Source organism: Chiloscyllium punctatum, chromosome 5 (assembly GCF_047496795.1).
Source record: "Chiloscyllium punctatum isolate Juve2018m chromosome 5, sChiPun1.3, whole genome shotgun sequence".
NCBI classification, from domain to species: domain Eukaryota; kingdom Metazoa; phylum Chordata; class Chondrichthyes; order Orectolobiformes; family Hemiscylliidae; genus Chiloscyllium; species Chiloscyllium punctatum.
The window spans coordinates 5412111-5437171 of record NC_092743.1 but is presented as its reverse complement, the minus strand read 5'-3'; the positions used below and the strand labels follow the sequence as shown (position 1 = coordinate 5437171).

Genomic DNA, 25061 nt, shown 5'->3' with positions numbered 1-25061 from the left:
TCAGCTGTAGAGGATTACAGGCAGGCGAGGAAGGAGCTTAAAAATGGTCTGAGGAGAGCCAGGAGGAGGCACGAGAATCGCTTGGCAGAACGGATTAGGGAGAACACAAAGGCATTTTACACTAATGTGAGGAATAAGAGAATGGTCAAAGAAAGAGTAGGGCCGATCAGGGATAGCATAGGGAATTTGTGTGTGGAGTCTGAGGAGGTAGGGGAAGCCCTAAATGAGTTTTTTGCTTCTGTCTTTATGAAAGAAACGAACTTTGTAGTGAATAAAATCTTTGAAGAGCAGGTGTGCATGCTGAAATGGATAGAGATAGAGGAAGCTGATGTGCTGAACATTTTGTCAAACATTAAGATTGACAAGTCACCAGGCCCAGACCAGATTTGTCCTCGGCTACTTTGGGAAAAGAGAAATGCAATTGCTTCGCCACTTGCAAAGATCTTTGCATCCTCGCTCTCCACTGGAGTCGTACCTGAGGACTGGAGAGAGGCAAATGTAATTCCTCTCTTCAAGAAAGGAAATAGGGAAATCCCCAGCAATTACAGACCAGTAAGTCTCATGTCTGTCCTCTGCAAGGTGTTAGAAAGGGTTCGGAGGGATGGGATTTATGACCATCTGGAAGAGCATGGCTTGATTAAATGCAGTCAACACGGCTTTGTGAGGGGCAGGTCATGCCTCACAAACCTTATCGAGTTCTTTGAGGATGTGACTAGAAAGGTTGATGAGGGTTGAGCTGTGGATGTGGTGTATATGGACTTCAGCAAGGCATTTGATAAGGTTCCCCATGGTAGGCTCATTCAGAAGGTCAAGAGGAATGGGATACAGGGGAACTTAGCTGTCTGGATACAGAATTGCTGACCAACAGAAGACAGCGAATGGTAGTAGAAGGAAAATATTCTGCCTGGAAGTTTGTGGTGAGTGGTGTTCCACAGGGCCTCTACTGTTTGTAATTTTTATTAATGACTTGTATGAGGGGATTGAAAGATGGGTCAGCAAGTTTGTAGATGACACAAAGGTTGGACGTGTCGTTGACAGTATAGAGGGCTGTTGTAGGCTGCAGCGGGACAGGGACAGGATGCAGAGATGGGCTGAGAGGTGGCAGATGGAGTTCAACCTGGATAAATGCGAGGTGATGCATTTTGGAAGGTCGAATTTGAAAGCTGAGTACAGGATTAAGGATAGGATTCTTGGCAGTGTGGAGGAACTGAGGGATCTTGGTGTGCAGGTACATAGATCCCTTAAAATGGCCACCCAAGTGGACAGGGTTGTTAAGAAAGCATATGGTGTTTTGGCTTTCATTAACAGGGGGGTTGAGTTTAAGAGTCGTGAGATCTTGTTGCAGCTCTATAAAACTTTGGTTAGACTGCACTTGGAATACTGCGTCCAGTTCTGGTTGCCCTATTATAGAAAAGATGTGGATGCTTTGGAGAGGGTTCAGAGGAGGTTTACCAGGATGCCGCCTAGACTGGAGGGCTTATCTTATGAAGAGAGGTTGACTGAGCTCGAGCTTTTTTCATTGGAGAAAAGGAGGAGGAGAGGGGACCTAATTGAGGTATACAAGATAATGAGAGGCATGGATAGAGTCGATAGCCAGAGACTATTTCCCAGGGCAGAAATGACTAACACGAGGGGTCATAGTTTTAAGCTAGCTGGAGGAAAGTATAGGGGGGATGTCAGAGGTGGGTTCTTTACACAGAGAGTTGAGAGAGCATGGAATGCGTTGCCAGCAGCAGTTGTGGAAGCAAGGTCATTGGGGACATTTAAGAGACTACTGGACATGTATATGGTCACAGAAATTTAAGGGTGCATACAGGAGGATCAATGGTCGGCACAACATCGTGGGCTGAAGGGCCTGTTCTGCGCTGTGCTGTACTATTCTATGTTCCCACATAGTTCTATAGTACACCTGATCAGGTCCTGGTATTTATCCACCTTTATGTGTTTTAAGACATTCAGCACCTCCTCCTCTGTAATATGGACATTTTTCAAGATGTCACCATCTATTTCCCTTCAGTATCTCCTATGTCCTTTGCCACAGTGAACACTGATGCAAAATACTTGTTTAGTATCTCTCCCATCTCCTGCGGTTCCATAGATAGACTGCCTTGCTGATCTTTGAGAGGTCCTCTTCTCTCCCTAGTTACCTTTTTGTCCTTAATGTATTTACAAAATCCTTTTGCATTCTCCTTAATCCTATTTGCCAAAGCTATCTCATGTTCCTGTTTTACACCCTCCACCATCGCCCCCACTGATTTCCTTAAGGATTCACTCAATCTCTGAGTTGTATACCTGACATATGCTTTCTTCTTTTCCTTGACCCAAACCTCAATTTCTCTAAATTCGGAGATACCGTTGTTGGACTGGGGTGTACAAAGTTAAAAATCACACAACACCAGGTTATAGTCCAACAGGTTTAATTGGAAGCACACTAGCTTTCGGAGCGACGCTCCTTAATCAGGTGATTGTGGAGGGCTCGATCGTAACACAGAATTTATAGCCTTCCTGAAGAAGGGCTTATGCCCGAAACGTCGATTCTCCTGTTCCTTGGATGCTGCCTGACCTGCTGCGCTTTTCCAGCAACACATTTTTCAGCTCTGATCTCCAGCATCTGCGGTCCTCACTTTCTCCTAGAGTGATGTTGCATTCTTCCATCCTCAGTTGTAACACTGAACAATTTATTCATTTTGTTACAAATGCTGTGCACTTTCAGATACAGACCTCTTGCAATCTACAGCCATATCTAATTGAGCATTCTAAAGTTCACACATATTTCCCTTTCCAAATACACTTTGGTCATCATCACACTGAGCGAATATATCCTTACTTTCCTTTGATTCACCACATCTCCTTGAACATGGTCCCTACTGGCCTAGTATTTAGTTTAAAGCCCTCTCTACTGCCCAGTTATAAGATTTGCCAAACACTGGTCTCAGCACAGTTCAGGTGAAAGCCATACAGCTCCCTCTTTCCCTCGTATTGAGCCCAGTATCCCTAAATCAAAGCACATTTCTCCCATACCATTCTTTCAGCTATGGACCTATCCTTCAAAATCTTATTTATCCTGTACCAATTAACATAGATCGTAAATATCTGAGGTGCCAACACCAATCCTTACACCAGTCCACTGTTGTTAGTTGTTAAACAAGAAGGGTTTTGAACTGTTTGAGTTGAGAAACAAGAAAAATCCAGACCTACAAAAATAGAGGTAATTGTAAAAGCAGGACTTGAGTTTCAGACAGGATAGTGGAACCATAATAAGCAAACTAAAAGAAAGACAGGTATGATGGTAGTAAGTAGAGGCCCAGGCTAATGCCCTGGATACATTGGCTCAAACCTAACAAGGTAGTGCTAACAAGGGTGGAATTTGAATTCAATAAATCCGTAATATAAAACCTGTCCCAGTAACGGTTCCCATGAAACTATTGTCTATCTAGCTATTTAGTTATCCATTACTAAATTCAAGGAGGCTTTGAAAGAAGGGAAGGAGGTGGACAGGCAGATTGGTTTCTATGCTACAAAACTACAACGTGATGCTGAGATACAAAAGATTTGCAAACAATGGACAAATGCCACATGATCAAAACAAGAGTTGGCATGGCAACACCAAGGTTAACTCTATACTCCTCCACAAGAAACAGTTTCTTTGACAGCACCTAGAATAAAACCAGTTTTTGCAGGATATTACCAATTACCTGTACATGAATTTGACAGTATAAAACCAGATTCTTTCTCAAGGTTTGACATGAACGCATTGTGCGGGCATTCAGACTGATCAGAATTTTAATACTATACCCACAGCCTGATGGAAATATAACCAAGGTCATACAAATATTGGAAAGTGTTTTGCATTAAAGATTAAACTCCTTAAAAGCTATGTCTTGTAAAAGAAAATCAAGGTGACTGTTGGCATTCATCAGAACTGAAATTATTTGCTTTAATTTTTCTCCAGTTACAATTTTTTTTCAAAAAGCAAGCTTTCCACTTCATATGGCTTAGAAACACGTACTCTTCTGTAGATGTTTGTCAGAGAATTATTCATTAAGGAAGATAGACAGAATGTGAGACCAAGCGAAAGCAGTCAGGACAACTGTTCTATGGTTCCCTTGAGCATTTAAAAAAAATATAGGATGCTGTGATTATGTTGGTAGCAATGGAAGCTATGAAGGGTGTGTAGTCATCCAGGCCTTCAGCAAACTTTAACCATCAACATTTGCCTGGTTCCTGCCTTTTTTGAGAGACATTGAATAGCTCCAGCCAATACAAATGCTGAAACTAGTTTTTAACTTTAGTTTACAAAACCTTGCCCACTGATGAAGAAAGTGAATGCACTAGAGCCAAGTTTTTGGATAACCCAAAAATAGATGGGAAGGTAAGCAGTGAGGATAACGTGAACAGCCCGCAGATGGATAAGGCATTTTAAGCATGTCAGCATAACCTTGCCATATGTAAGATAATATGATAAAATGTGAACTTATGCACTTTGGCAGGAAGAATAGAGGTGCAGGATGTTATTTAAATGGAGAAACTTCATTAAAATCTCGTGAACAGAGGAAGTTTGTTATTTGTGCACAAGCTGTTCAATGAGCAAACATACAAGTCCAGCAGGTAATATGGAGAAGGTAAATTAAACATTGGCCTTTACTCAAAGGGTATGGAGTATAAAAGTAAGGAGATTTTGCTAAAACTATACAAAGTATTAGTCAGACCACAGCTGAAACACCACAAAGAGTTTTGGGCCCCTGATCTAAGGAAAGATATACTGGCATTGGAGGCAGCCTAGAGAAAGATCACTGGCTGATACCAGGTATGCAGAGACTGTTTTTAAGAAGATATTAAGTGGGTTGGAATTTAAATGAATGAGAAGCAACCTCATTGAAAGATGCAAGATTTTTACATGGCTTGACATTAAAGATGCTGAGAGATTGTTTCCCCTTGTGGGAGAATCTAGGACCAGACTGCACAATCTCAGAGTGAGGAGTCATTTACTTATACAGAGAGGAGGAGGAATTTCTTCTCTCAGGAGGCTAGTAAAGCTGTGGAATTCTTTATGGCAAAAGTGTAGAGGCTGTGTCAATGAGTATATTCAAGGGTGAGACAGATTTTTAATCGTTAAGCGTTATAGGGAAAAGGCAGAAAAGTGGATTGGAGATTATTAGATCAGCCATGATTTTATGACTTGATAAGCTGAATGACTTTTATTTGCTCCTATGCTTTATGGTCTTAGCATAGGAGGAGGCCATTCGCCTCATCACGTACATGCAGCTCTTTGACAGGGTTATCTAATGAATCCCATTTAGTTCTTTCCCCATAGCCCTACAATTATTTCTTCAGTTCCCTTTTGAAAGTTACTTGTGAATTCACTTCCACTGGCCTTTCAGACAGCAAGTTCCAGATTATAATTCACTGCATAAATAATTTTTTCTTCGTGTCATGTGTGGGTCTAATCAGAGCTTTAAACAATGATAGCATGACTTCCATCCCTTGTATTCCAAATCACAAGGCAACTCCAAACTCCCATTATCCTTTTAATTTTTCTTATACTTGCCCACTAGCTTTTAGCTATTTCTGTATTTGCTCATCCACAATTCTAAACTTCCAATTCTGGATTGCTTAAATACTGTAGGTGATAGAGAATTCTAGATCTAACATAATGATTTCACTATAGGAAAGCAGCTAAGTTGACATTCCCAATAACACCAAGGATTCCTAGTCAACACTCAGTACTTGGTCTGACCACAAGTTCCCGACAAACAAAAATCATATTGTAAACAATGATAGTTACTTTTTACAACATATTGGCCAAATTCAGATCAAAGATAAGTGGCTGTTTTATGACATGAATCTGGAAGCAACTAAATATTAGATACATTAGCCAAGCAGGGATATGGTTAGCAGCTCTGCACCGTACATTAAGAGACACCATAATATTTCTGTGTACATGAATAGTACAAGAAGACTGGAGGATAGCAAATGTTGCTCCCTTGTTCAAGAAGGGAGTAGAGACAACCCTGGTAATTATTGACCAGTGAGCCTTACTTCGGTTGTGGGTAAAGTGTTGGAAAAGGTTAGAAGAGTTAGGATTTATAATTATCTAAAATAAAAATAAGTTGATTAAGAATTGTTAATACGGTATCATGACAGGTAGGTCGTGCCTCACACACCTTACTGAGTTCTTTGAGAAGGTGACCAGATAGGTGGATGAGGGAAAAGCCGTTGATGTGGTGCATACAGATTTCAATAAGGCATTTGATAAGGTTCCCCATGGAAGGCTACTGCACAAAATACGGGGATATGGGATTGAGGGTGATTTAACAGCTTGGATCAGACATTGGCTTGCTGAAAGAAGACAGAGGGTGGTGGGTTTATGGGAAATTTTCATTCTAGAGTTCAGTTGCTAGTGGTGTACTACTAGAATCTGTTCTGGGTCCACTGTTGTTTGTCATTTTTATTAACGACCTGGATGAGAGCGTAGAAGGATGGGTTAGCAAATTTGCAGATGACACTAAGGTCAGTACAGTTGTGGATAGTGCCGAAGGATGTTGTAGGTTACAGAGGGACATAGATACACTGCAGAGCTGGGCTGAGAGGTGGCAAATGGAGTTTAATGCAGAAAGGAAGGAGTAACAGGAATCAGAGTACTGGGCGAATGGCAAGATTCTTGGTAGTATAGAGGAGTAGAGAGATCTCGGTGCATGTACACAATTCCTCAATGTTGCCACCCCCTTTGATAGGACTGTTAAGAAGGCATACAGTGCGTTAGGTTTTATTAATAGAGGGATCGAATTTTGGAACCATGAGGTCATGCTGCAGCTCTACAAAGCTCTGTGCGGCCGCACTTTCCGAGCATTGCATGCAGTTCTGATTACCCTATTATAGGAAGGATGTAGAACCTTTGGAAAGGGTTCAGAGGCGATTTACTAGATGTTGCGTGGTATGGAGGGAAAGTCTTATGGAGGAAAGATTGACAGATTTAAGGCTATTTTTGTTAAAGAGAAAATGGTTGAGAGGTGTTAATTAAGACATATTAGATAATCAGAGGGTTAGATTGGGTGGACAGTGACAGCCTTTTTCCTCAGAGGGCGATGGCTAGCATGAGAGGGCATAGCTTCAAACTGAGAGATGATAGATATAGGACAGATGTTAAAGGTAGTTCCTTCACTCAGGAGAGTAGTCGGGATTTGGAATGCACTGCTTGCAACAGTTGTACACTCGCCAACTTTACGGGACTTTAAATGGTCATTGAATAGGCATTTGGACGAGAATGGAATAGTCTAAGTTAGATAGGCTTCAGATTGGTTTCACAGGTCGGCACAACATTGAGGACTGAATGGCCTGTACTGCACTGTAATGTTCTATAAAAGTTTTTTTAAAATAGGAAGTTAGACATTGACCTATTAAAAGTTAAGATGCCAGAATTAGAAAAAAGGAAATGCAAGATTGAAAAAAATTGTTTCTCTTCGTCTACAGTTGTGCCGGTTCACAAGCCAACACCCAAATATCCACTAACATTTAGTGAACACTGAGAGTTATAGATATTTAAATATAAGGAGGGTTTAGATGTCTCATTTCTCAGACAATGTCCAAAATGTAGTTGCAAATTGTTTTACAATGCATACAGAAGGCATCATCATAGGAATGTACTATGATTTAAATGGATTCATATACATTTTAAATCTGGGTAAATAACACGAGTTTTTTTGTGACTAAATTTAATTATGAACTTGTAAATAGTTGTGTAACTAATGCAATTCCTTTTAAAAGTTTGAGAGTGCTTCTTTAGCAGCATTAATGGTTTTTGTATATTTTGTTCATTCACCTTAGGATGTCTTACGACTTAGCAAGCAAACTAATTGTACTTTAAGGTATGTTGGAAATTTCTAGCCAAGATTTTTTTAAACTTATAGGAAAACACCCATAGCTTGGTTTATCTGTTTTTCAGCAGTACTGAGAAGACCTAGGATTGCGGTAATTGTGTACAGCAGATGATCCTGAGAAGGGGAGAATGTAGTAAAATTAGATTACATTAGAGTAAGGAGCTAGTGATAATCCCAGATATATTAGGATAAAACCATAAGAGGTTACTTGAACCTGAGTGCATTTAAGGTCATATGTATTAAAGCTTCAAGAAAAAAATATCATTGTTTCCAGACTTGAAGTTCAAGTCATAGTTGCCTTAAGCCTCCTGATATTTTAGGTCAATTTAGTTCCTCTGGTGAGAGTACTGAACATGGAATGCTTTTTGAGATTTTTTTGGGAATTTGTAGCGTTTTGGTTTTATTGGGATTATACTTTTACTATGTATTTAAAACTCTTTGAACTTGTGTTATAAGTAAAGGTTTTGGTTTATTCTATCTTACACAATTGTTGAGCTAGTGAAGTTCTGTTTTATCATGAAAGTAAAATCTGTAACATTGCATGCTTATGTTGCAGTGAGAAATCAACTCACTAAAACCAAGATAAACAAAACATGACAAAATCAAGTCAGATTTCAGTTGGAATCAGAATTGTCAAATAATATTATCCGCTGGAATCATAACAATTGGGGGCTCTTTGCAGGATCTTTGAATCCACTGGAATTAACAAGGATCAGTCTCTTTCTTGAAGTGTTAGGAATGTTGAAGAGTGGATATAATGGAGGTATGACCACAATCCTCACTACTTCTCAGACATATATCTGATATCAGAACTGGAGAATTGAAAATGTTACACTCTTGTTCCAAAGAGGATGCAAGGATAAACCAGCCAATTAAGCGTAGGTGGTGGAAAGGTTTTTAGAAATGACAATCAAGGACCAACAGCAGAAAAGGAATGTCAGCACAGCCTTAATTAGAGGTGAATTGAATATAACTAACTTGATTTGAGTATTTTGATGATGTAACAGTAGCTTATGGAAGATAACACAGCTTAAAAAAATAAAGGGGACAAGTAGCAACATGGATATGAAGTTGTGAAACATTTGCTCGACCAAGATCGATTTTGTTTCATTTGTTCGATTTGACACAAGATCAGCATCCTCAAATGCTAATGGCTTGTGCCAAAACAAAATCAGAACACATCAAAGATGACCAATAAGCTAACCTGCCTTAATTTAACCGGGTGTGTTCCCTCCCCTGAACCACTGCAATAACCTCCACAAAGTGAGCAGGAAAGATATTCCATGTGCTATGAAAACAAGAGGTATATTTTCACAAATGGATCATGCAATTGGTGCAATTATTAACATTTTTAAAGGAAAATCAAGTACTTGATACATGTACTCACGTAGCTAATGGAGCCTTCATGTCCTTACTTTCACTTGCATACATTAGGGAAGATAATCCCTGCAGACGGTCTCCAGGAAACCCCAGTAAGTTGATGATTTTCAGCAGGTTAGGAGGTACCATTGATATACAAAGATGGAAAAGCCCATAGCCAAAGCTGACAGCACCTTTCAGTCTACTTAGTGATTCTTCTTGTAGAGATACAGCAGGAATATGGTTATCATTAGCCCTATCAGACGTCAGAGATTCCTGAGATCTTTTTTTATGCATCATCTGTAGTGCATCAATTTCTGCATAACACTTATTGTAAATTTTCCATGCTTTTCGAAGGATCCATCCACCTTTAATATACGCTTTAGTTTGGAAGGAAAGAAACAAAACCTTTGTCAACTTTTTAGAAGCAACACTTAGTTTTACACCTCAATTGTGGCAAAATGAAGCTAAACTGTCTAAGATAACCAAGAAACACAAAAGTCATCCTGCTGCAGGAAGATGCATAGTAATCCCCTCTTTCCCCACACGCCGCCAATCTATTTCGTATTTCATGCTCAATGCAGGACACCTCTTGATCAGTTATGGCCAGCTGGAAATGTGGCAAGAATGCTGATAACTACTGCATAGTGAGATGGTGTGCAGATGCCGGTGTTGGACTGGGGTGAACAAGGTCAGAAGTCACACGATACCAGATTATAGTCCAGCACAATTTATTTGAAATCACAAGCTTTTGAAACGTTGCACCTTCATCAGGTGAAGCACAGAGAGACACATAGGCACAGAGTTTGCAGCAGAGAGATCAAAAGATCAAACAAATGGTGTGAGTGGAGTATTGAAAGGTTGAATAATAAGTCTTTATAGGTGATCAGAAGTGTCAGATAGTGTGAGTAAAGTGTCAACAGCTGAATAGTAAGTGAAGGATAACCTATTATATGATTAATTGAGGCAGAGAGTTAATTACAAAAGATTAACAAAGTGGTGTGGGAGACAAACCAAATGGCTGAATCAGTTGTTGACACTTTCCTCACACTATCTGACACTTCTGATCACCTGCAAAGACTTATTCAATCTTTCAACATTCCTCTCACACCATCTGTATGACCTTTTGATCTCTCTGCAGTAAAGTCTGTGCCTATGTGCCTCTCTGCGCTTCACCTGATGAAGGGGCAGTGCTCCGAAACCTTGTGATTTCAAATAAACCTGTTGGACTATCACCTGGTGTCATGTGACTTCTGACACTTGTGGATAAAATTGTATTGGCACCAATGTCACTCATAGGCCCAAAGACACAGAGGCACTTCAGTACTTATAATCTCTGAAGCTTAATTTAAAAATATGACATTAAACCAGAATTACTAATCAATTCTCTTTCACCAACTTCACCTATCAACCTTTCACTTTGGTTGCATTTACAATCCCAAGAACATATCTTACATAGGAGAGAAATTACTTCATTCAAATGGTTGTGAATCCTTGGAATTCTCTCCCTCAGGATGCTCTATCATTGAATGTATTTAAGGCTGGGATAAAGCTGGGATGTTTGATAACTTGGGAAATCAAGGGACATTTGGAGTGAGCAGGAAAGTTGAGTTGAAGCCCTGAATCAGTCATGATCACTTTGAATGGTGGAGCAGACACAAGGTGCCAAATAATCTTTTCTTCTTCTATTTCCTGCGATCTTTGAGTTGCAGGGGTGTCCTTCCTACTTGATAAATCCCATATGCCTAAGTGTATCCTAACCCAGTTCCTTCCACCAATAAATGGATCAGCCAAGTTACATTAGTACAGAAAAAGCTACACAATCTACCTCCAATGTAAATGTATACAGACAATCCTCCCTGCTCAGACAGACTAGCAAGAACTCCACAGAGGTGCCAGAGGCAGGAACATATAAAAAAAATTAAAGGAAATACAGAATATAGGGGCCTTGATTCTTCAATTTTCAAAGCACTAGTGGTAACCATTACAAATAGAAGCTTTCTGAAGAATATCTAAATTACTCTTATGATCCTAGTTGATGGTATTACTGGACAATTCAGATCTCAGACTGAAATCTGGCTTGATATTTTTTTTCTTCCTTTTGTTTTAATTCCATGGACTTTTACTGAAACACAAATATAGTCCAGTAGATTTAGTTTTAACAATGAGAGAGAAGTTTCTTATGTGAAAGAAATAAAATCAAAACAGAACAAGTCAAAACTGTTTTCATACAAATTAAGTTTCAAGATTTCCAAATGCACAGTAAAACATAATCCCATCAATTCTATATGCACTCCTTTGCAGTACTCACAGCAGAGAATTCCTTTTTAACCACATCCTTGGAGCTCAACTGAATTGCTGTTTCAACTCCCAGCCTCAAGAATTATATAGCCTCTTTCTTGAATCTTCGTACAGCTCAGCTTAGACTTGCTCAGCTTCAAATAATCCATTCAGGATTTTAACCAAATACAAGAACTTCCAAACTAAATTTCTTACAATTAGGCAACATATTTCTCAACCATTCTAAACAATCTCACTTCAAAGATTCATAGAATTCATACAGCGTGGAAGCAGGCCATTTGGCCTATCGAGTCCACACCAACCCTCTAAAGAGCACCTCACCCAGAACCACCTCCCTACCCTATTCCCAAAACCCTGCATTTCCCATGGCTAATTCACATCCCAGGACACGAAGGGCAATCTAGCATGGCCAATGCACCTAATCTGCACATTTTTGGATAGTGATAGGAAACTGGAGCACCTGGAGGAAACCCATGCAAACACAGCGAGAATGTGAAAACTCCACACTGATCGTCACCAGAGGGTAGAATCAAACTGGGGTCACTGGTGCTGTGAGACAGCAGTGCTAACCACTGAGCCCCATGTTGCCTTCTTCAGGAGAAATTACTCGACACATCCAACTCCCACTTGAACAAAAAACAGATACACAACAGTACTGAAGAAGGGTCACTGGACCCCAACAGTAACTCTGCTTTCCCTTCACAAATGCTGCCAGAGCTTTTTTTTTAAATTTATTCATTCACGGGATTTAGGTGTCTCTGGCATTTAATTGCCCAACCCTAACTGTCCAGAAGGCAGTTCAGAGTCAATCATATTGCTATGGGTCTGGAGTCACATGTAGGCCAGACCAGGTAAGGATAGTAATTTCCTTCCCTAAAGGACATTAATGAACCAGATGGGTTTTTCTGACAATTGACAATGGAAGCATGGTCATTATTAGATTTTTAATTCCAGAATTTTATTGAATTCAAATTCCACCATCTGCCGTGGCAGGATTCAAACCTGTGTACCCAAAACATTATCTGGGTCTCTGAAATAACAGTTCAGTGTTAATGTCAATTGGCCATCGCCTCCCCATTGCCGAGTTCTTTCCAGTAATTGTTACTTTTGTTTCTCATTTCCAGCCCCTTCAGTTCTTTCCCTTTTTTGTCAGCTTCAACTAGACTTCAGAAAACTGAACTGAAACTATAGGTCTTTTTCAAGCTATGGAATATTCCCCAAACTAAAAACAAAACATTTCCACATCCTTCTAAGCCTAATGCACTACAATGTTTACTTTGTTCATTCATAAACTCTCTCAATATAAACAAATTCCCATTAGCCTCCAAGAACATCATCTCTCAATATTTTTCTTAAAAAACCATGACTTCGCGAGTTTTGAGAAGATTTGTAGCTCAGGTGGAGGTTCTGAATATAGGTTTGCCTGCTGAGCTGCAAGGTTCATTTCCAGACGTTTCATCACCTTACTAGGTAATATCTTCAATGGGCCTCTGGGTGAAGCACTGCTGCTGTTTATATGTTTGGGTTTCTTTGGGTTGGTGATGTCATTTTTTGTGGTGTTGTCATTTCCTGTTCTTTTTCTCAGGGGGTGGTAAATGGGGTCTAACTTGATGTGTTTGTTGATAGAGTTCCAGTTGGAATGTCATGTTTCTAGGAATTCTCATGTGTGTCTCTGTTTAGCTTGTCCTAGGATGGATGTGTTGTCCCAGTCGAAGTGGTGTTCTTCCTTATCTGTATGTAAGGATACTAGTGAGAGAAGGTCATGTCATTTTGTGGCTCGTTGGTGTTCATGTATCCTGGTGGCTAGTTTTCTGCCTGTTTGTTCAATGTAGTGTTTGTTACAGTCCTTGCACGATATTTTGTAAATGACACTAGTTTTGCTTGTTGTCTGTATAGAAACTTCAGAAATCTGGAGAAATCAATAAAACTGACTTCCAAAAAATGAAACCAGGCAGATCCAACACACCACACTTCTACAGATTATCCAAAATTCACAAACCAGGAGCCCCCCCTCAGACCCATAGTCTCGCTAACTGGAACACTGACTTACAGATTGGCCAAGGAGCTACACCAAAGACTAAAACACTTAGTAGAAGACTCACACCACTCCATTCACTCCATCCAAGAGTTCCTGAAGACCAAAGACACCAAGAAAGAAGAAGATGAAATAATGGTCTTCTTTGGTGTAACAGCCCTGTTTACATCAATCAATATTATCCTGGCCATGGAAATACTGCCCACACTATTAGAAGACCAAAGACACATACACCAAACACCACTAACTTCATTAGCAAGGTTAGTATTATCAAGCTAGTGGACCTATGCCTAACCACACACTTCACCTTCAATAACAAAACCTACAGAGAAACCAACGGAACATCCATTGGATCTCCGATATCAGGATTCTTAGCAGAGGCAGTAATGCAGAGACTTGAACAAATAGCTCTGCCAACCATCCAATCCAAACTCTGGGTCTGCTACATGGATGCCACCTTTGTCATCACTAAATGAAACAAATTAGAGGAAACCTTCAAGACCATCAATAATACCCTTACTGGCATAAAATTCACTAAAGAGGAGGAAAACAACAACAAACTGCCATTCCTAAATGTCACAGTAGAGCGAACAGCCAATGGGGAACTTCAAACCAGCGACTACAGGAAAACAACACATACAGATCAAATACAGAAGCAACCATCCCAACAGCCACAAATGAAGTTGCATCAGAACATTATTTCAACAAGCCAAGAGGAACTACGCAGAGCAGAGGAAAATCACCTATATTGTGTTTTCAAAAAGAATGGGAACCCAATGAACACAGTCCACAGATTTCTCAGCAACAAACCCAAACAAGCAGACAAGACAGGTCCAAAAACCCTAGCCACTCTCCCCTACATCAAAGGCATCTCGGAAATGACTGCCAGACTACTCAGACCACCAACACATTGAAACAGCAGCCAATGAACTTGAAAGACCCTATACAGACAACAAGCAAAACTAATGTCATTTATAAAATACCATGCAAAGGTTGTAACAAACACTACATTGGACAAACAGGCAGAAAACTAGCCACCAGGATACATGAACATCAACTAGCCACAAAATGACATGACCCTCTCTCACTAATATCCTTACATACAGATAAGGAAGGACACCACTTTGACTGGGATAACACATCCATCCTAGAACAAGCCAAACAGAGACATGCACAAGATTTCCTAGAAGCATGGCATTCCAACTGGAACTCTATCAACAAACACATCGAGTTAGACCCCATTTACCACCCCCTGAGAAAAAGAACAGGAAATAACATCACCACAAGAAATGACATCACCAACCCAAAGAAACCCAAACATATAAATAGAGAGCAGGAATCAGCAGCAGTGCTTCACCTGGAGACTCACTGAAAATGTTACCTAGTAGGGCAACGAAACATCTGAAAATGAACCTTCCAGCTCAACGAGCAAACCCACATCCAAAACCATGACTTCAGAAAGGTTTAGGAGTTAAACTCCTTTATAGATACAAACCAAAACCCACATGCCACTAACTCATGCTCCAAATACAAAAATAAATGATATCAAAAATGTATAAATCACACACCTTACATTACACTTTCAATACAGAAAAATTTAAGTAATAATCTTAACCTAAAATGACAACATACCAGAAAGCTCCTGCTTTACAAAGGAAAGTACAGCAAGATAGACCTGACAGTCTGCAATGATGATTTGTCTTTGGAGTCTGTCAACATCCAATGCACTCGGCCTCTGCATATCAATCTGTTTAGCAAAAGGGAAAAAAAAATTTTTAACATGGTGTAACAAGTTTAAAGAGCTCAATTATGGTCAGCTTTGGTCTTGTCCAATGGTCAGATAACTTTGCTATTTGAGAAACACAACTGAGACCCATGGCAAGAAATACACAAAGATTGATGGTCGATCAAGTGTTGCCTCCAATAAACCTCGAGAATCCACAATAGCCTGTGATATTCGTTCTTCTGTTATGAAATTTCTTTGTGTTTTCAATTATTGATAGACCATTTTTTCAATAAAATCTTGTCCTTAATAAGCAGGAGTAGCAAAATTAAACTTACGGATAAGGAGAATTCAGATGGAACATCTATTGTGCTACAACTGGTTCAGATACAAGGCCTTGGGTACAAAAAATTAGTTCTTTGAGTAATATATTTAGGAAACTGTAGAATTTGGCAAATTCCAAAAGCACAAAATATGCCAGGAAACAGCTCATATCGCTCATTCAATTTTAGTAATGATCTCTTCCTGTAATTAACCATAGTGGATTTGTAGTCATAATGTTACTTTGGATTTAAAAGGCATTGACTAGGACTTAGTCCAAATTGTGTAAAATACTGCACTCTGGGGATCAAAGTAATACATCAGAACGTTAAAATAGTCATTCTCCCAAAGATCCATACAAATATGGACATTTGAAGTTTTATAGCAAAACGTTTCAATGATGAGGTAGAAAGGGATCCTATAGATTCTTAAATTGTACAGCTTAATAATTTGAATTCCTCAGCACTAACTTTAACAGTAACTTGCATTAATGTAATGTATTTAACATAGTAAACAGAAGAGTTAACAAAATTTTAAACCAAGTTACTCAAAGCTTGGTCAAGGTGCTGAGTCCTGTGGGATGTCTTAAATGACAAGGATGAAGTAGAGAGTCAGAGGCGTAGAAAAGGAATTCCAGGATTTATGGACTAGAGGCTGAAAGCACAGCTGCTAGCGATGGAATGATGGAAAGCATGGATGTACTAGAGGATGGATTTGATTTTTACAAAGCTCTCAGAGGGCTCTGGGGCTGGAAAAAATTACACTAATCGAGATGAGGTCATAGATGGATTTGAAAATAAAAATGAGTTTTTTTAAAGAAGCAAATAAATGTTGGACTGGAAGCCAATGTACAAACCTGGCAAGCACTGGGATGTTGGATGAAATGAACTTGGTACAAGTGCAGCAAATGTTTGGATGAGCTCAAGCTTATGCAAAGTGGGATGTCTGGCAGAAAGACACTTAATGCATGACAAACAGCAGAGGTTCAGCAAACGAGATGAGGCAAAGACAGTGATAAGTTTATATAATCAATAAATCAAATCAGATCTTTGGTTTTGCAAATAATATAAAAAGGAGAAAAGTATTTTTCATGGACACTCTCAAATTCTAAAGTTGCATCTATAATATAAAATTTTAGAACCACTAAATTTCTATTTAAATTACATTGCTTAATTCAAAACATAAGGTAATTCATTTTTGAACAGGAAACCAACTTTGAATCAAGTACAAATAATTTATTTAAAGGCAGTTTGAAACAAAATTGTCGAGTTGTGGTTGCCCTTCTGTAAGAAAGTTGCAACATTTATACTGTGGGTGAAGAAATTTAATAGATGTAATACAGGGATAAGAGGAGATCATTTCACTTAGTTATAAGAGGTTTAGGATACACTTCAGAAGATGAGCTTTTTTCACTAGGGCACTGAAGGACAAGATGATGCTTTGACAAGTAATTAGAAGAAACTATTTTTATCAGTTGGTGTAAGCATAAACTTAAAGGTCAGCAGCAAGAGGCTGAAGGCAGAAACAAAGACTACTTTTGTACGTTAAAGAAGAATAGTGCTATAAGAACAAAGAATGTCCTACCACAAAGTGAAATTCACACTGGTTTTCAAATGAGCTAACAAATGAAAAGTTCACAACCATGATAGACAATACAAAAATTCTCAAATTATAAATGTGTGATATTAAAGACAATGAAATTTTATACCCCTATTACTGTGGAATGCTACTAGGCTTAGTGGCAACAATTTCACCTCAAGAATCTACACATCCTCAGCATTGAGTATTCAGCTCTTTGGAAGCTGTGTCAACATCCAGTGGGATATTTGCATCTGATCAAATGGCATGTTCTCCACCATTCAATTCATTTCAGATCTTCAATTGGTTGAGACAGTGATGCTAATGGTTCATTATGCTGTACCGATAGCTATATTTGGCAAAGGTCCAATAGATGCTGGATTTCCTTTACATTTGGATTTTAGTCATTTTAACTAGATTGCTACTCTGTCCAATTCCAAATCAATCTTAATAAACTCGAACAAAGATATCCAATCCAATATCAGGCATATTGACATGGCAGCACGAACAAAATAAGATTCAATCAGTAGACTCACTGCGCTCCCAACTACCTTTAAAGAAACGTATAATCGTTGCTCGCCTTGTTCAGTATTTCTCAAGGAGTTTAACTTTTTGTGGCCCATACATATTAAATATGGGTGCTTGTGGAATGTTTATTGGCTTATCATATCCTTCTGCAAATAGAAGGGTTGCAGATAATCAGCAACTCTGACCTGGTGGGATGCTAAACTGCTAATAGCATCAACTGACACTCATCAGATTGTTAATGTATAAATAGAATAAATAAGCCTCTCAATGACAAACATGGGAGAGGGATGAAGGACGAAAAGGGCAGAATAAAGTATTCATCTACACTTAGTTTTGGTTAATGGTGACCCCCAGGATGTTGATCGTGGGGATTCAGTGATGGTAATGCCACTGAATGTTATGCATGATGGTTGGAGTGTCTCCTTTGGATATGGTCATTACCTAGTCCGTTTAGCACAAATATTACTTGCCACTTATCATCCCCAAGCCTGAAGGTTATTCCAGGCCTTGCTGCAATTGGGCAGTATCTGAGAGGTCTAGGATAGCACGGAACATTCTTCACAGATGCTTGCACATCCCACCTCCGAACTTTAAGGTGGTGGGAAGGTCATTGATGAAGTAACTGAGAATTGGGCCAAGGACCCTGTCCTCAGGACCCTGAAATGATATCTTGTGGCTTGCATTTTTAACATGGAGAAGCAGTTGAACTGTTGTAACCTATGAAGCCAGTTAGTCTGTTTGAGCTGGCACACGATCTGATGAGCAAAATATTCTCAGCATCTTGTAAAATGCACTTTCAACAACTTAGCCCTACCATTTCTGCAGTTCCAACATGATACAACCACCAAAGTTCTTCCTGATTCCCCACCCCCAGGATTCCAAATGGACCGGGAATAAGCCTTTGTCCATTCTGGAAATCATCCCATCATACAGAACCATCCCCGACATCACAGATGCAACACCAGTTCTTTCATCTCCTTCCTTCATACAGTCTAAGGCACAAAACACTCCTTCCAAACACTCCTTCCTAACTAATAATTACTTGTAGTTATAGAGTCATAGAGATGTACAGCACGGAAACAGACCCTTCGGTCCAACCCATCCATGCCGACCAGATATCCCAACCCAATCTAGCCCCACCTGCCAGCACCCGGCCTATATCCCTCCAAACCCTTCCTATTCAGATACCCATCCAGATGCCTTTTAAATGTTGCAACTGTACTAGCCTCCGGCAGCTCAGTCCACACATGCACCACCCTCTGTGTGAAATGGTTGCCCCTTAGGTCTCTCTTACATCTTTCTCCTCTCCCACCAAACCTATGCCCTCTAGGTCTGGACTCCCCCATCCCAGGGAAAAGACTTTAGCTAATTATCCTATCCATGCCCCTCATGATTTTATAAACCTCCATAAGGTCACCCCTTAGCCTCCTATGCTCCAGAGAAAACAGCCCCAGCTTATTCAACTTCTCTATCCAGCTCAAATCCTCCAACCCTGGCAACATCCTTGTAAATCTTTTCTGAACCCTTTCAAGTTTCACAATATCTTTCCGATAGGAAGGAGACCAGAACTGCATGCAATATTCCAACAGTGGCTTAACCAATGTCATGTACAGCTGCAACATGACCTCTCAACTCCTGTACTCAATACTCTGACCAATAAAGGAATGTATACCAAATGCCGCCTTCAGTATCCTATCTACCTGGGACTCCACTTTCAAGGAGCTATGAACACACACTCCAAGGTCTCTTTGTTCAGCAACGTTCCCTAGGCCTTTACCATTCAGTGTATAAGTCCTGATAAGATTTGCTTTCCCAAAATGCAGCACCTCGCATTTATCTGAATTAAACTCCATCTGCCACTTCTCAGCCCACTGGCCCATCTAATCAAGATCCCATTGTAATCGGAGGTAACCTTCTTCGCTGTCCACTACACCTCCAATTTTGGTGTCACCTGAAAACTTAGTAACTATACCTCTTATGCTCACATCCAAATTCTTTCAAATTAGTATACTGTTTCATTTCAGAAGGTTGGACTAATTCTTCTCCAAGTCCCACTCCTCCACTAGACATGACAATGCTTGAATTTAAAAAGAAAGATTATAATCCCAATTAAAAATTAGACAATATAGCTCAGTACGATAAAACAAGTCAATCAAGTCCTTTAAGTCTTTTTTATTTACTCATGGGATGAGGATGTCGCTGGCTGGACCAACATTTGTTGTCCTTCCCTAATCACCAGAGAGCAGTCTGAATTAGAATTAGATTTTTATTGTCACGTGCACTCAAGTATAGAAATAAATGAGTACAGTGAAAAGTGTATGAAGTCGTCATTCTCCGCTGCCATCTTGGTTACAAAACCAGAACTTTTTTTTTTAAAAAATCAACAACAGAAATAAAAGAAAGCCAAAAAGGTAAGAAAAACATCCACACCTTAAAGTCTAAGTCTTATTTCTATAAAAGGTGTTTGGAACCACTAATGCAGATACCCAGGCCTAGTAACGGCCTGGAGTCTTGGTCGGCTTACAAGTCTCACATCAAGTACTGGGAGGAGCCATGTTTTTGCTGTCACCATCTTCGCTCGTTGGAGGAGCTTTACTATTGCTACCACTGGCCCCAAAACGATGGGAGGAGCCATATCCTTGCTGTTCCCACTGCCTCCAATCGCAGGGAGCAATGGTGTTCACTGCATCAGAGCGATGGGAATCTGCCCTTGTGCCGATGCCACTGATTAACCCGCTGCCAAAGGCTTTAAAGGAAAGAAAAACAAGAAAACGAAACAGCAAAAAAGAAAAAGAGCAAAAGTAAAAAGGAAAAAAAAGAAAACAAGCAGATGGGAGCAGACGAGCCCTGGACTTGCTCAGGAGCCCACGCATAGCCCTGCTACTCCACAGTCATCTGGTATTTAAGAGTCAGCAACATTGCTGTGGATCTGGAGTCACGTATGAACCAGACCAGGTAAGGAAGGTAGTTTTCTTCCCTAAAAGGACATTAGTGAATCAGAAGGGTTTTCCTGACAATCAACAATGGAATTGTGTTCATTAGACTCTTAATTCCAGATTTTTAAAAAAAATTGAATTCAAATTCCACAATCTGCTAGTGCAGGATTCAAACCCAGATTCCCATAACATTACTTGGGTCACTAGATTAACAGTCCAGTGATAATACCACTAGGCCATCACCTCACCAACAAAAAGTTCTTAAATAATTAACTCATTTCATTTCAAAACTCTCACAAAAGCAAATTCTGCAGTCTTAAATTGTTCACAGATTGTCCAAGTGCTGTCTATAACTGAAGTCACTTTCCACAGGTGAATTCAAGTATCTCCACAACAACTTCAGCTCATTGCAAATGCAATGTTTTTGCTGCTGCAGACAATGTCCTCTGCTTTGTAAAGCTGAAGAGACACACACCCAAACAATTGTTTTATAATTTAACGAATCGATACATCCAGCCTATGGCAGCATAAGTTAATATTTTAGGTAACACATCTCCATAACAATACGAAGTTTGCTTCCCACAATGTGGTCTCCTTTGCACTGACGAGTCCTAATGTGGGTTGGGGGATTGATTTATTAAATCATTCAGTCAGCAAACAGGACTAAACCTTCCAGATTGCCTTTCATCTTAATTCTCACCCCAATTTCCTGTTTGTGGGCTCCGTCACTGTTTCAAGGAAGCTAAGCAGAAGTTAGTGTTTCAGCTAAGCACTTTACAGATTTTTGCATTTAATAATAAGTTCAACAATTTGAAATCACAACCAATGCACCCAAGTTTTGGATAGAAGAGATTATTATGATTTCTACTGACACCTCTGCTAGACATATTTTGTGTTTCTTTACTTGTACTATTATCATCTCCTTTTACCTTACATCTTCATTTGTTTTGCCATCCAATCTGTCCCACCAATTTTATTTTATGTTTTATATCTCTATTTCTTTTTCACCCGAATTAACAACCAATTTACACTGGGCCTCAAATCTGTTTCCTTGCCTCCTCCTTCACTTCTCAGCAGTTAAGAGTCAACCACATTGCTGCAGGTCTGGAATCACGCGTAGACCAGGTAAGGACAGCAGTTAGATTCCCTAAAGGAAGTTAGTGAATCAGATGGCTTTTTCTGACAGTCAACAATGGTTGCATAGTCATCATTAGTCACTTAAATCCAGATTCTAATTGAATTCAAATTTCACAAACTGCCATGGCAGGATCTGAACCCAGGTCCCAAAAACACTATCTGGGTCTCTGGATTAATGAACCAGCAATAATACCACTTGGCCATCAATGATAAAATGGATAGCAAAGAAACAGCAGAATAATAAAGAACTGATTCAGTTGTCTTTATGGAAGACAACCAAATAAATTCTCAGGAAGGCTAAGGAATTGAAACAAATTACAAGAGTAATGCTGAGTAATTAATGGGACTGAAAACTAATACATCCCCCAGTGCCTAATAATCTGCATCTTAGGGTACTAAAGGAAGAAGCCATGGAAATAGTGAATGCATTGATTGGCATCTTTTAAATTCTATGGATTCTGGAACTGTCCCGGCAATTAAAGGATGGCATATGCAACGCTGCTATTTGAAAATGAGGAAGGGGAAGTCTCAAAATTACAAAATCAATTAGCCTAGCGTCAATAGTATGAATCATGCTAGATAACAGATGCAATAACACAACATTTAGAAAGTACCAACAGAATTATACAAAATCAACATGGATTTATCATAGAGAAATCATGTTCAACAACCTACTAGAGTTTTTTTGAAGACTTAACTTAGTAGAACTGGTAAGTGAGAATTAATGGATGTGATGTATTTGGATTTTTAGAAAACTTTTGATAGAGAGATTAGAGTGCAAAATCAAAGCACTTGGAAATATGGATAAGTTACTGGTATAGACCAAGAATTGGTTAGCAAACAAATCAGGAATAATTGAACCTTTTCCAACGTGGAAGGTGGTGACTGGCAGAATACCACAGGGTTTAGTGGATGGGCTTCAGCTATTCACAAAAGAATTTGTAGATGAAACAAAACTACATGGGATTGGTGGGAAGGATGTAAAGGAGCTTCAAGGCAATTCATTCAAGTAAATGAATTGTCAAATATGTGACAGACACACTGAAGTTACACAACAGCACTTCCTCCATGATAATCCTTAACACTGGCGTCCCACAAGGATGCATACTCAGCCACCGCACCCACCCCCGCCCCCCCAAACTCGCTGTCCACTCGTGACTATGTGACCAAATTTTGTCCAAGCACCATCTACTAGTTCACTGACAACACAACCACTACAGGCCGGATATTAAACAATGATGAGTCAGAATACAGGAAGGAGATAACAGGCTTGGTGCAAAGATAACAATCTCTCCCTTACTGTCAGCAAAACTAAAAAACTAACCTTTGACTTCAGGAAGAAAGGAGGAGGACACACCCTGTATCTACAATCAATGGAGCTGAGGTGGAGAGGGTTGAGAGCATCAAGTTCCCAGGAGTGACGATAACCAACAATCTGTCCTGGTCCTCCCACAAAGATGCAACGACACCTCTTCTTCCTCAAGAGGCTTAGAATATTCTACACGTCCAGAAGAACCTTCACCGACTTTTACAAATGCACCATAGAAAGTATTCTATCTGGGTGCATCATGGCTTGTTACGGCAACAGCTCTGCCCAGGAGAGGAAGAAGAAACTGAACAAAGTTGTGAAGACAGCCCAGACCATCATGCAAGCCAACCTTCCATCCATAAACTCCACCTACACCTCTCATTGACACAGAAAAGCAGCCAACATCAAAGATCCTTCAGACTCCGGTTATACTCTCTTCCAATGTCTTCAGTCGGCCAGAAGATAAAGAAGTTTAAAAACACCTACTTAACAGGTTCAAGAATAGTTCTTCCCCGCTGTTATTAGACTGCTGAATGGACCTCTCTAATTTCAAATCTCATATTCATCTTGCTTTTGTGCCCATCCTGTGCAGCTGTAACCTTGTATGCCTCATTCTGTCTAAACACCCTTTGGTCTGTTTGTCCTTGTATGTTATGATCTGCTTGTACAACAAAGCTTTTCATTGTACTTAGGTACATGTGAAGTGGTAAAAACAGAATGGCAGATTATAATTTAATAGGTAACAGACTGGAAAACATTGATGTGCAACAGTAGCTTTGGTGCTCTTGTGCACTAGTCACTAAAAGCAAACATGCAGGTGCAGAAAACAGTTAGGAAAGAAAATGGCGTATTAGTTTTAACTGCAAGGGGATTAGAATACAAACACAAGGATGCCTGACTGCAGCTCTGCAGAACCTTAATGAGACCATTACTGCATGCATTTTGCCTCATTTCCTAAGAAGGGATATATCTGCCACAGAATTTCAGCAATAGTTAACCAGACTGAATCCTGGGATGACAGGATTGGCGTATGAGAAGAGATTGGGTCAACCCTGCCTGAATCCAATGGAGGTTAGAAAAATGAGAGGGTTTCTCATGGAAACACAAAATTCTAATAGAAGTGGACATAATGGAGATTGGGATTATGCTTCCTTGCAAATGGTTGTAAGGTCTAAAACAGGGAGTCATGGTCTCAGAATTTTAGGATAGGCCATTTAAAGACTGTGATGACAAGCAAATTCTTCACTCAGAGGGAGGTGAACTATTGGAAGTCTCTATCGCAAAATATTGTAGAGGCCATGTTAGTGAAAATATTGAAGAAAAAGAAAGATTTTTAGACACTAAAGGTATCGAGGAGTACAGGGTATATGTGGGATCTGGTGTTGAGATAAAAGATCAGACAATATTCATAGAGTCATAGAGATTTACAGCATGGTAACAGACCCTTTGGTCCAACGCGTCCATGCCAACCAGATATCCTAGATTAATCTAATCCCATTTGGCCTATATATCTAGCACTTGGCCCATATCCCTCTAAACTCTTCCTATTCATATACCCACCCAAATATCTATTAAATGTCTTATAAATGCCTGATTTGTACCAGCCTCCACCATATCCTCTGGCAGCTCATTCCATACACATACCACCCTGTGAGAAAAAGCTACCCCCTTAGATCCCTTTTAAATCTTTCCCCTCTCACCCATGCCCTGATGTTCTGGACTCAACCAACCCAAGGAAAAGACCTTGTCTGTTTACCCTTTCCATGCCCCTCATAATTTTATAAACCTCTAAGTTCACCTCTCAGCCTCTGACACTGCAGGGAAAACAGCCCTAGCCTATTCAGCCACTCCCTGTAGCTCAAAACTCCCACCTGGCAACATCCTTGTAAATCTTTTCTGAACTCTTTCAGGTTTTACAACACCCTTCCAATTGGAGGGGGACCAGAATTTCACACAA

The 25061-nt window shown here is 39.8% G+C and overlaps 1 protein-coding gene across 6 annotated transcripts in view; it reads right to left on the bottom strand.

Moving 5' to 3' along the window:
* Positions 1 to 25061, bottom strand: part of ttc39c (tetratricopeptide repeat domain 39C) — a 110704-nt gene that overhangs the window by 31632 nt on the left and 54011 nt on the right. For 4 of the 6 annotated variants that reach the window (XR_011960612.1, XM_072569680.1, XM_072569682.1 and 1 more), the window contains 2 exons: positions 15205 to 15319; positions 9265 to 9616 (listed from right to left, as the gene is read on the bottom strand). Coding sequence is in view for 5 of the 6 variants with exons in the window: in XM_072569680.1 (XP_072425781.1) it covers positions 9265 to 9616; positions 15205 to 15319 (467 nt within the window). In the remaining variant the exon portion in view is untranslated. Of the gene's footprint in view, positions 1 to 9264; positions 9617 to 15204; positions 15320 to 16472; positions 16492 to 23119; positions 23139 to 25061 lie in introns of those variants that run through there. The other 2 variants (XM_072569683.1, XM_072569684.1) reach the window with 2 other exon arrangements.